The sequence below is a fragment of the Arachis duranensis genome, chromosome 4, assembly GCF_000817695.3.
Source record: "Arachis duranensis cultivar V14167 chromosome 4, aradu.V14167.gnm2.J7QH, whole genome shotgun sequence".
Classification (NCBI taxonomy): Eukaryota; Viridiplantae; Streptophyta; class Magnoliopsida; order Fabales; family Fabaceae; genus Arachis; species Arachis duranensis.
In genome coordinates, this window is record NC_029775.3 from 98233195 (window position 1) to 98245821 (window position 12627).

The 12627-nt window shown below is 30.3% G+C and overlaps 1 protein-coding gene across 2 annotated transcripts; it reads right to left on the minus strand.

Annotated features, from left to right (window-relative positions):
* Nucleotides 1–388: 388 nt before the first annotated feature.
* LOC107485156 (alpha-soluble NSF attachment protein) lies at nucleotides 389–4462 on the minus strand. Of its 2 annotated transcripts, none has more exons than XM_016105670.3 (9): nucleotides 4096–4460; nucleotides 3502–3551; nucleotides 3323–3395; nucleotides 2872–2951; nucleotides 2421–2572; nucleotides 2023–2182; nucleotides 1897–1944; nucleotides 1638–1718; nucleotides 389–741 (listed from the first exon to the last, which is right to left on the minus strand). In XM_016105670.3, exons 1-9 carry the CDS (start codon nucleotides 4247–4249, stop codon nucleotides 661–663), a joined length of 879 nt encoding a protein of 292 aa, XP_015961156.1. In that variant the 5' UTR covers nucleotides 4250–4460; the 3' UTR covers nucleotides 389–660. The 2 variants fall into 2 exon arrangements, with proteins under 2 accessions (XP_015961156.1, XP_015961157.1); XM_016105671.3 differs by lacking the exon at nucleotides 389–741 and adding an exon at nucleotides 772–1234 and having other exon boundaries at nucleotides 4096–4462.
* Between the last annotated feature and the right edge of the window lie 8165 nt (nucleotides 4463–12627).

The following is a 12627-nucleotide window of genomic DNA, read 5'->3' on the forward strand; positions in this document are numbered from 1 at the left end:
GTGTTTGGTGTTTAACATGTTTGGATTTTGATGTGTTTAGTGTTTAATTTGTTTGGATTTTAATGTGTTTAATTTTTAACATGTTTGGATTTTAATGTGTTTAGTTTTTAATATATTTGGTATTTAACATATTTGGATTATTTCTATTGATTTTACATGTTTATTGTACTTACATAAATTTTAAAATAAAAATTTTGTTTTTTTTTTTTATGAATGTCTGTTTCATTGGGTACCTAATTACCCAAACCAAACCAATCCAAACCAATCCGTTATTAGTTGTTTGTTAATTGTTAGTGACCCCCTCCCAAATATAAGAATCATTCCTCTCTCATTGGATAGGTACCTTATGTAATCATTCAATTCTGTTTTCATTCAATAAAGCAATGATTCAGACAAGACAACTATAACGAAGATATCTCCAAATTTTCTTAGCAACAAATTTTCAGTCAACTTCTGTACATACAACCCTCAACAATAGATATGAAAGCTTTAAAATTTCCGGCGAGATATCCCCCTCATAGATATGTCTACAAGCCAGCGAAGAATTAATTATCTTACTCGACTATGAATACAGCGGTCGTGGACCAAAAAGATGACAAAGATCTCGTCGAAGTTGAAAGTTAACTCCATTAGTAGAAAAATATTAAATTGTGGTTGATTTCATGTCAAATCACCATCTTCCATCTCTCTTGCTTTCAAGGCATCCTTTACTCTCAACAGAAGGTTTGACTTCCAAGCATCCTACATTGAATTGAAACAATCAAAATCATGATACATGCCACATGTAACATGAGAATCATGTACTACTTTGATAGGAGGATAAATGTGTCTCTAGATGAAACTGAAAGAAAATTTTGGCTTTTGACACCTTAAATATTAAAAGAAAATGTCCATTCAATTAACTAGAACAACGTATAGAAACATGATTTTTAAAGAAATGGGATATAATTGACACCGTAAAGGTCACAAAGGTATTGACAACAACAACAAAGCATTATCTCACTAGTTGGGGTCAGTTACATGGACCAGACAACGCCATTGCACCCTATCACAAAGGTATTGAGGTTTGTAAATGGCTGAAGCAGTCAAGGAGGAGAAGATGCATTTATATAACAAAACAATATAGCAACAAAAATAACAAAGTTCTGTCCAACTAGGTGGGGTCGGATATATAAATCAAACACATCATTGAATGTCGTCTTGAATCATGTGTGAACTCGGTCCATTTACGCATCTATATAAAAATAATCGTATCAGCAAATCCTCAAATACCAAGAACACAACAAACTATAACTATTGTAAGGATTTGATTTAATACATGCACTTGTAATTGGAAAAAAGTTTAGATTGTGAGGAATTGAATTGGTCAGATCTTTTGAACGAAGCAAAATTGGATTATTGACATTGCTTTTACAAATTTAATCCATCAGCATATCATAACAGACACTAGAAAGAACCAAACCTTACTTCCCAACAGTTATACAAAAATGCAACTACTGATATAATCATATGATGTTTCTCTTATAATTTACCAGAAACATCTAACGCTGTTGTGCGGCATTACTTTTCCTAATACACAAGTTGCGGGACAAAAATAAGAGGAGAAAAAGTCAGTTTCTCTTTACTTAGAAACATACCAATGGGGTCGCACTCTCAAACTCCTTGACTGCTCTAGTAAACTTTTCAACATCTTCAGTATCAATTGAAGCAGCCAAATCCTGAAATTTGATAATATATTTCAATCAATATCAAGTAAACAACGAGCAAGAAAAGAGCGAGTTAAAAAGCAACGCAAGCTAATAGTACTAAGACCATTAAGGGGGGAAAAAAGAGTTATTTAAAATAAACAAAAGAAAAAATGAAGAGCCAAGAATACTAGAGAATTCCACCACTTACAGCCAAAAATTGGTATTCACGAGTTCTGGAGAATGTTGGATCCAAGTCCTACATGATCAATGAGAAAAATATAAACAATGTGCATCAATATAATATTTCAACATCAAGAAGAAAAACTAAATAAACCTGATAGCGCTCCAAGGTGTTGTTAATTGCAACAACATCCCCTAGACAAAGCTGGCAAATGCCAGAGTTAAGAAGATATCCTCTAACTCCATATTTCAGCAAATTACTGTTGAGCGATTGTCGGGCAATATCTTCGTAAATCTTCATTGCCTTCTGAAATCTGATAAATGCTAAGTATATTAATACATTTCAAGTTCTTATGTTTTATAAATTCAAACTATTAGATTCAAATGGAGATGCTTATCCCAATGCAGTCCGTTAATGGCTATCGCCATTGTCAAGGTTATAAATTAGATGGAATTCCAATATATATGCAGGCAGAGGGAGGTTCAAGAAGCATAACTCCCAGCATGCCGGTACCAAAAAATTGCATTTGTAAAAGGAAGAACAATACTCACTCTTTAAGTTGGGCAGAAAATTGTGCAACCTTTGCTTTGCACTGGATCACAGTTGTTGTCGCATCCTCGAGTTCATAAAGTTCAGCAGCCCTCTCAAAATATGTTTTAGCGTTCTCCGCATCTTGGCCAAGCTCATATAGTTCGCCGATTTCCTAGATCCAGAAAGACAAATTTAACTCTTCTCTAAAGGATTTAATCTCCTTATCAGATCCTCAAAATAATGGAGGCAGAATTCTAACATAACAGTAAGGCGTACACGAAATGGTTGTCAAGAGATTTCGGCAATGGAACAATGAATGCATATATATAACTAGCATGTAGCTATAATGGCACCAGAAAAATGGCACATGCCAGGGATGTTTCAGTCAGAGGTTCAATTTATATTATGTGCAGCAAATAGACCGAATTTATATTATTAAGGACTGGAAATCAACATAAAAGAAGAAGGTACCTTGCAATGCTTTGCAGCCATGACGTGTCTACCAACCTCTGTGAAGAGAGTTACTGCTTGTTTTAAGCATGGAATTGCTCCTTAAAACATCAAAAGCAAAGCAACAAGTATTGTTAACAGAGAGAGAGAAGTATGTGTAATTTGAGGGTTACGCCTCCCAATCAAGAATTCTTAAGAGCAAGCAAACTCAATATTCTGATATATATGACAAGTATCAGCCAACACTCAGCAAGTCATATATGCAATGTTCACTCTCGAGTTAACAGTTTACAAGTTTAGGTTCCCAAACGGAGTTTTAAGGAATTTACGAGATTATAGGATGTGTCTTGACGGTTCAAATTTACCTAAGATCCACAAGTTTAGGTGAGATCTCGAGTTTGATTACCTTACATATTACATGTATGCAAACAGATCCAAAACACACACAGATGACACTGAAGCTGAAGAGCACCTTTTGTGGATATCTTCTTATAGCAATGAGCAGCATCTACATAAGCATTTGCAGCTTCATACTTGCTATCTAACTGCAGTGATCATTGCAAATGGTTATCAACTTATCATATTTAAACCCGAATACACAAATTCCGCTTCAAATGTTTGAAAATGTTCATAGTCACACTTGGACTATACCTTCATATGGCATTTAGACAATTTGATGTACACTGAACCTGCTTTGTCCCCTGAACAAATGTGTACGCAGACATCAAAGATGACAGGAAGTTAACAAAATTACAAAAACAACCCAAGATAAACAAGACTCAAATATATAAGGGAAGCTCGGTGCACAAGCATCTTGCATTAAGGCAGGGTCGGAACTCGGAAAGGATCGCACAGGCAGCCTACCTGATAATTAAATCAGCAACTGATGCCACACAGAGACAACTCAACGGTTGCTCCAAGGCAATCTATTTTAGGAAAATGAAAATGTACCAATAAATTTACATGCTTAAATTGATCATTTAGGATTTCAAAAAAGCAGGGTGTTTCTAAATCACACGCTAGCAAAACAAAAGGAAAAACATTTCTGGCCTTTACTCCACAAAGCGAAGTGCCTAGAAGTCCAAAATTCATAATGGATCTTAAAAAAAAATACAATAAAAACCTTGAGCAGGTACCTAACACCATAAGCATAACCATCATGATGAAGCATGAATGAATAACAAAAATGACAACAAGAATAAGGTAGATTGAAAGAATGTGAGATGCGAAAGAGTAGGAACAAACATGATTTGGCGAGTTTGAAGGAAGTTGCGGATTTCTTGAAGAGTTCAGCGGCTTCTTCATAATTGGAACCAAGAACAGCACAGCAACCACAGAAGATTTTCCTCTCTGCTTTCCTAGCAAATTCTTCTCCCTTCGCTCTCTGTTCTTCAGCCATTTTGGTCTGCGGAAATGGAATGAACAATGATTATGCTACTTCAACCACTTTACTTCAGCGCTTATTCTCTTCTTTTCTTTTCTTCTCTTTTCTCATTTTCTAAGCCACGAATTGTTTGATTGAATGCTTCATTCAATGACATGAGTCATCGCCCCATAGGTGTTTCTCGCTCCTAATCAAAATTAGTTATTGTTGGAAACTCAAAAACGAATACAAAATTAAAGACTAAATTACTATTACTCTTATCATATCCAATTATGAGTAATTGAGTACGCGAAAAGAATAATGATTACGAGACTACGAGTAACACATTTCTTTATTTATTTTCTTAATATTTAAATGAGTAATAATTTAAATATATGTTATTTCAAAAAAATATTAAAAATAAAATATACAAAAATATATTTAAAAATTAAAAATATATGTTAAGATTACTAATTATTTTTCATGTAAAAATATTGTTTTTTCCATCTAATAATTAGTTAAACTTTAGATGGTATCTAATAGCCAATAATATTGAGTTATTAAATATAAAATAGGATAAAATATATTTTTAGTATTTAATATTTGTAATTTTTTAAATAAAAATATTATTTGTACAATAAAATTAGGTACTAAAATAAGTTTTAATTTATTTTCAATGTATTTATATTCTAATATTTATTTTATATTGATGGCTGATTTTAGTGTACACGTAGCATGGTCGTTTTTTAATTTATCCCTAACGTTTAATTGTATTTAATTTTATATCTAACGTTTTTTATTTATACCAAAATTATTCCTGGAAATTAACTCCATGTAAAATGTTAGGGGCAAAATTAATTTCTTTTAAAAATAATTTTGACACAAATAAAAAATGCTAGAGACAAAATTAAATGAATTAAAAATTTTAGAACCAAATTAAATAAAATTAAATATTAGAGATATTTTTTTAAAATATCACAAATATTAGAAATAAAAGTATACTTTATCCTATAAAATATTTTATAATATTTTTTAATTTAATTTTAATATATAAATAGTGTAAAGAGTTTTATATAACCATGAACTAGATTTATGCATTTAAAGAGTATTTTAAATAATAAATTTATAACTTAATTATTTTTACTGATATGATGATATAATTTGTTATTTATATAAAATTCTTTTATACTCACAATATGTGAAAATTAAATTTATATTTGTTACATGTCAAGTGTGTCAAATTTTGTTTTGTCTATTTTGTTTATTTTTTTATAGTATCTTCTATTTCGATAATCAGAATTAAAGATTAATTTATTATTAATCTAAATTATATTTAAAAATTTATCATTAATCAATGAATTATTGCATGATATATACATAAGATAAAAGTTAAATTTTTCACATTTATTTAAGCAAACAAGCTGAATGATTCTGTATTTATATTTTGTTGATATATACTTTTATTACAATATTACTTTAAATATTAAATGCTCTCTCTTTCAGTTTAAAATATTATTTATTAATATAATAAAAAAATAAAAATAACAATAACCCCTTTGCACAGAGTTATTGTGATCACTTCAAAATTCTTGATATATATGGTTGGACTCACTAGTCACGATCTGATCATGCCAGACACTATACTACTGACTTACTTATATATGATAGGAGAATTATAGTGCACAGATGAATGAGCATACAGAAATCCGTATATTCCTTCTATTTTAGTTCGTGAGTGACACGTGGTTATGGTGTCGAGGCTGGGGGAGGGCGGCTTGACAAATTTGTTGCATAGGGGCCCTTGATGGCTGATGGCTGGCTGGAGGCAGCTCTTACGAGGACACATATAACGTCCGTGCAACGTAACAGTGGGTTGCTGTAGACCTTGTATTCTCCAAGAATGGGCTCAATGATACGCTTTGTTGAGAGCATTTGGTCCGTGTTAATAGTGGACTGAAAAATGTTTTATTCAAGTCAAAAATAAGGAAGTGGTGGAAAAAAAACGAGTTAAAAAAATGTAGGAGGAAAATAGATCAAAAGGAAACTGTCCTTATAGTGAAACTACTAACCCGATGGGGTTAATATAAGGTTATTCCAAGAAGGAAAAAAAAAGATAAGGTTATTAAATACAGCTGGGTTTGTTGGTTTTGAGCATAGTATTGAGGTGAGTTTTGGGTGTTATTAATGAGAAATAGTCAATGCAAAATAAAAAATTAAAGAGGGTTCAGGGTTTGGGTCATTGCAGTTAATTGTTGAGGCCAAACCAAAAATTAAAGAGGGAATAGGTTAAATGAAAAAGAAAGGAGGAAGAGGAATGAACATATACCATATTATCATGCTTGCTTTCTTTTTCTACCTTTTAAGTAAAAACCGTTGAAAAATATTAGAGGTTGTGAAAAATATTAGAGGTTTAAAGATAGATATTTGTAGTCATCAAAAAAATTTAATGTATAAATGAATGTCCAATAAAATTTTTTATTAGACATATTAGACATAGTCACATAGCAGTCCTTCATCCGAAAATAAAATAAAATAAAAATATTATATTATTATTATTATTATTATTATTATTATTATTATTATTCTTATTATTATTATTATTATTATTATGTCATGTGTCAGTACATGGTAGTGAATTTATTTTTTTCTCGTAGCCAACAAGCGCTAACTGGACTCTCTAAAATGAGAACCTCGTTCTAAATCAAGCTATCAGCCGGCTCACCCAACCCTTCGATCAGTCTCCTTAGTTTTCTGAGAGCTATCTGATCTTAGCCATACATAAACAACACGTATCCACAACAGATTTAATAAAGACAAAAATTTATAAATTTGTACCAGTATACATTTTTACACTAGATGAATCCTATATGATATATTATGTCTAAATTATGGGAAATTTCGCAACCTTTTATACTTATTGTATTACTGAATTCGCATGACAACGAATTTTTTGGTTCTATCAGACAGTCAGAATAATTTTCTCTTGTAGATTACTACTTTGTTGCATCTTGAGTTATATTTTCGTATGCCGTCTCACATTTAAATTAATTATAAATTATGTTGAATTATAATTGAATTGATTATTTTATGATAATTATGTCAGATCTTTTTTAATTTTTTTGCACTAAAATTAAAATAATATCTATAAATATTTTTGGGTATCTACTTTGTGTAAGAGGATATCTAAAAAAAATTCGAGATAAAGATGAAAAGAAGAGGAAGGACATAAAAGAAATACTTACTCTCACGAATACCCATTATTTTGTCTATATCTGTTGTACTTTCACAAGTACCTATTAATCTTCCTTGCTTGGATCTTCCTAAGTAAAAGTATATTTTAAATTAGTATTTTAAATTATTATTATAATAAATACTATATTATTAAATATTATAATTAATTAATATATATAAAAATTTGGTTATACTTATAAGAAATTTTTTAATTTAAGTTAAAAAAATTAATTTTTTTCTCTTTTTTAGTTTAAAATATTATTTATTAATGTAATAAAAAAATAAAAATAACAATAACAATAATTATTCATATAATTAAAATAGATTATATTACTGTATATATGACACTACATAATATATATATATATATATTACTTCTACTAATAAAAATGTCTTGAATGTATTATTTTAGCGAAGAACATTTTAATCTTTTTCGATAAAGAGTAGATAATTTTATTGTGTATGTTATTCATGGTTGATACTATACTTATTATTATATATAGATCAAATTTATGAATTACAAATTTTTGTAAATTTACAGGTGGTGAAATCATCGAGTCGATACAAATTGGAGGAATTATTTAAAATTATCTTATTTTAGAATGATTATAAAAATAATCTTTTACATTTTGATAAGAACTTCACAATTACAAAGTTATTGAGAGATACATATAAAGAATTGGGAGTGAGTTAAAAATTTTGGATAATTTTTTAAAATTTTGATAATTCTATCAACTAAAATCTATCTTTCATGTATACAATTTTTTTAATAACTAAATTTATTAGTGTTCTAAACTTTTTGTAAATAGAAATAATCATTTATTATTTTTTTAAAAATATCTAAGTCATTTAATCTTTTCACATTTAGCTAACAATATATATATTTGAATAAGAGAAAATATTTCTTTCATGAGATAGTCATATGACACTTATATATAAATAAAAAAATATTAGATCTAAGTCTAAAGAAAACAAGTCAAATATTCTCTATGTTAAACTAAAACTAAAAAATGAGTCCAACATTTAATTTCATAGAATCCTACCTATGAAAATAGAGATAAATGCTAATATGGTATATCAAAGAGTAGTGATGACAGTGAAGAAGGTCACCGCTGTCTAAGTATGATGACAGTGACAACTCTCCTAGCAAAGTAATAAGAACCAAGTTCAGAGCTATGGAGAGAAGTGAGGTCTAGAGAGCGTTTTGACGGCTAGTTTTATTTTGTTGTGATATGATCACTTTTTATTCATTAGCTAAGAATATTTAAATGATGAAGTTTACAAGATTTAATTTTTTTGGATCTTGCTATGTTGATGAAGAATATATTCTTCATTCTTTAGCAGGTGTTGAAATTATGTGTATACTATCATTACTAGACGCGTGTCCGTGATACCCGTTGAAGAAGTGACAACACTTTTGGCAATGCAGGTACTTGTATAATGCCCTGTCTTTTTTTTGTGTGATTAAATGAAGTTAATGAGTCACCAAAAAAATGAAGTTAATGACATTGTTATCATTCTAATTAAGGGAAAAAACTGTAGCTGAACAGAAAAATAGAAAGAATTAACCAAAAATTAGGGGAGGAAACTATAGGTAAACAGAAAAATAGAGAGTTGCAAAATTTGAAGACTGTAGAACAGGTCGGAAATATCCCCAAAACTCGGGATAACCAACAAAAATCAGGGATACCGAAGATTTAGATCTGATTGCATTTTCGGAAGGAATTTTAAAATCATTTAAAGAGAAGAATATTATAAAAATGGGGCACGATATAGAAGGTCCAAGTGAAAGGGAGGGAGAAAAACTACATTTGGGGCTGAAAAAAGAACCAATCCTTCTAACATGAATATGGGCCCCATTGATGCTAAAGTAAGCAGGACAAGTGAGAACATAGAGTCCAATCAGTATATCAGAGAGAAACTAATAGATCAGAGAGAAACTAATAAATCAGAAATGAGCAATAGACACAAAGATGTTGAGGCCCAAGTTAAGCAATCAGTAATGAACCCAACCAATAATAGATCAATCAAGAACATTTTAAGAGAGAAATAGGGTAGCAAAAAAAAATAAAAAAAAAACGATAATTGAAGAGTATTCAAAAGAAGGAGGGGTTGCAATACACAGGACGTGAAAAAGAAATTGGCCACTGGCGGAGAGGTTATTTGGAGAAGTAGGAAAAAACATAAGGAAGAGGATTATGTGAAAAAATCCAATAGGATTTTTAAACAAAATACTAAAGATGGAGACTTTTATTTGTGGAATTGGCGGTGGAAGAAGGAGATGAAGAAGAATATGAAGATAGTAATCCAGACAAAGAGAAAACGAAACAATGAGAGATAGAGTTGATTCAAAATATTAACAGCAGCTTGTGCATTAAAAAGAAAAAAAAAGGGAGAAAATGATCTGTTCATGCTAGAAGAGACAATTGGCAACACAGAGGAAGATAAAAAAATGATAAACTCAAACAAGAGACAGATGATTTAGGTAAATGATCTCATGGTTGAGGAGGTGGGCTGAATCATGTCCCACCCTCAGCCATGACTATGATTAGTTGGAACTGTCACAGGTTGGCGGCACCCGCAATAATTACAGAAATACATCTATGTAAAACAAAAAAGCCGTCCATTTTGTTTTTTCTTGAGATTAAGGCTAAAGAAAGTAGTATAGATAGGATTAGAAGAACGTTACACTTTGATAATATGTTTTGTATGAAATTCAGGAACTTGTCCAGGGCCTTGGTTTATTTTAAAGGAAAAGTATGAGGAGCCAACGGAATATTTGTACAATATGTACAATGGAGGTTTATGGAGTATTAGAGATATAACCATTAGTATTACCTTTTTTTATCAGCTGAAGTTTTTGGGATGAGTGGTATCATGACATGGTATTAGAGCTCCAGATCCGAAAGGTCAAGAATTTGATCTTTGGTGAACCCAAAAATTAGTTTAAACTTTTGGAAAGATGTTTATTATCCCTAGTACTCGGATGGTTCTTCTAGATGGTATAGGGGATGTTCATTTTGTAACTCATATAGCCCATTGTACACATTGTACAAATAAGCCATTATCTCCCTAACGGGACTCTATTTTAAAATGCTAATGTTAATGTTCAGATTTGTACTTGGTGTTTTAATTTTATTAAAGCAAATATTAAATATAAAAATAGTGAGGAAGGGAAAACTATATTTATGTATGGACATCCGGATCCTAGGAAAAGGAGGGAGCAGTGAAGAGAAATAACAGCGAAAATAACAAATAAAAGTGAATCGATATTAATCATAAGAGACTTTAATGAAATTCTAGACCAAAAAAAAAGATAGGCTTGCAAATGAGATCTAGAAGGCAAATTCAGGATTTTAGAAATTTTGTGGACAATTGTGCAATTAATGATATAGATTTAAAAGCGGCTAAATTCACATGGTTTAAGATCCAAGAAATGGTTGTGTGAATAGAGAGAATAGATAGGAAGATGGCTAATTGAGAATGGAGAAGAAGAATTTAACATGCATTATTAATTGCTTTACCTACTGTAAATTTTGACCATTCTCCGATTGTCCTTTGTTTAAAATTAGAGGAGATAAGGAATTAGTACTTTAATTTTGAGGTATTTTGGGCTAATAATCAAGAATATGAAAAATATTATTAAGAAAAGATGGAATATAGAGAACAGGAATGATGGCGAAAGTTGGGCTAATATTACAAGAAGAATGAAAAGTTGTAAAAGAGAGTTAAAAAATGGAGCAAAAATAATTTTAAAAGGGCTGACAAAGATTGATCAACTAAAGCTAAAATTACAAAATTTACAGTCCTCTAAAATTTCAAATGGACAAGACGAGAAAATTAAAGAAGTGTAAAGTAAAATAAAATAGTTATGGAGACATGAAGAGAAATATTAAGGTTAGAGGGCCAAAGTCAAGTGGTTGAAGATGGGGGATAAAAATAGTCTTTTTTCGTGTTTCAACCATTTTGAGAAGAGATAGAAATAGGATAGAGAGTATAAAAATTGGTATTTAAAATTCTTATTTCACACCTTTAATGTTAGTCAAGAAGTTGAGTTTTGAGATGAATTTAGTGAAATTTCATTCTCTTACTGACTTCTTTATTACAGAAAATAGAAAGAATAGAATTTGAAATACAAAATAGGAAATTGTAGAGTTCTATCACGCTCCTAGGTTCTGGGCATAAGGAGCCCTTTGGCCTCAATTTTTTAATTCAGCAAATGCTGGTTCCTCTTCTCCCTTCCTCTCTTTCTTTATGTAATTGATGAGCGAAAATTAGAGCTCACAGATACTAATAAGTGCACTAGATTATTCAAGTAATATCACAGTGAATGGATATCATTCCTTTGAGGATTAACGGATTGAGACAAGCAGTGTCTAATCAAATCTCTAATTAGATCGATCAAACCTTAGATTATGAATTGTGGATCTTGAAGAAGAGAAGAAACAAAAAAGAAGAGAATGAGAGAATGCTTTGAAGTTGGAAGAAAATCAGTAGATGAGAATGTTGAAGGCCTCAGAGATGTTTGATTCTTGGAAGAACAATGTTTATGCTTTTTTATTTAATTTATGCAAAAATCTTTTCACAGCAAATCATGTGTAACCAAATCCCAATTCCTTGGTGATTTAATTTCTCTAAACCCAATTAATCACCAATTCCTTGGTCAACTAATCAAGAGAAGAGGTGAAGAATGGTTTCGATTTTAAGCTACACAATCTTCAAGAACTATCACTAGTCAAATTATATGTCACTTATTTCAAACTAGATCTAGATAATTGAAGATTGTGATATGAGTTTCAAGCTAATTCTAATATTAATTTTTCCAAATATAAAATTAGAATCTAAAACAGATTTAGAATATTTTTCAATAGTTTTAACCGTTATTGATGAAGAACAAAACTCAATCTTAAAAAAGTAAAGAAGCACAAATTAAAATAAAAAAGTACTTGTATTATTAAGGGATAAGTATGATTTTGGTCCCCAACGTAGAGGCTGAAAATTTATTTCGTCCCTGGCCTTTTTTTCGCTATAAAATGGTCCCAAAGGTTTCACTTTGTTTTAAAATCGTCCTTTTTACCAATTTTATTTTTTTATTACCAAATTACCCTTTATTAAAAAAATTATAAAATAAAATAAATATAAAATAAATAAATAAAAAAAGAAAAAAAAAAGAAAGGGGATAC

What these genes read in the sequence shown, in the direction of transcription:
- LOC107485156 (XM_016105670.3), bottom strand. Translation starts at nt 4,249, where the DNA reads ATGGCTGAAGAACAGAGAGCGAAGGGAGAAGAATTTGCTAGGAAAGCA. An exon ending in CTTCAAACTCGCCAAATCAT is followed by an intron (nt 3,552 to 4,095) that starts GTTTGTTCCTAC and finishes ACATTTGTTCAG; the next exon opens with GGGACAAAGCAGGTTCAGTG. An exon ending in TAAGAAGATATCCACAAAAG is followed by an intron (nt 2,952 to 3,322) that starts GTGCTCTTCAGC and finishes TGATGTTTTAAG; the next exon opens with GAGCAATTCCATGCTTAAAA.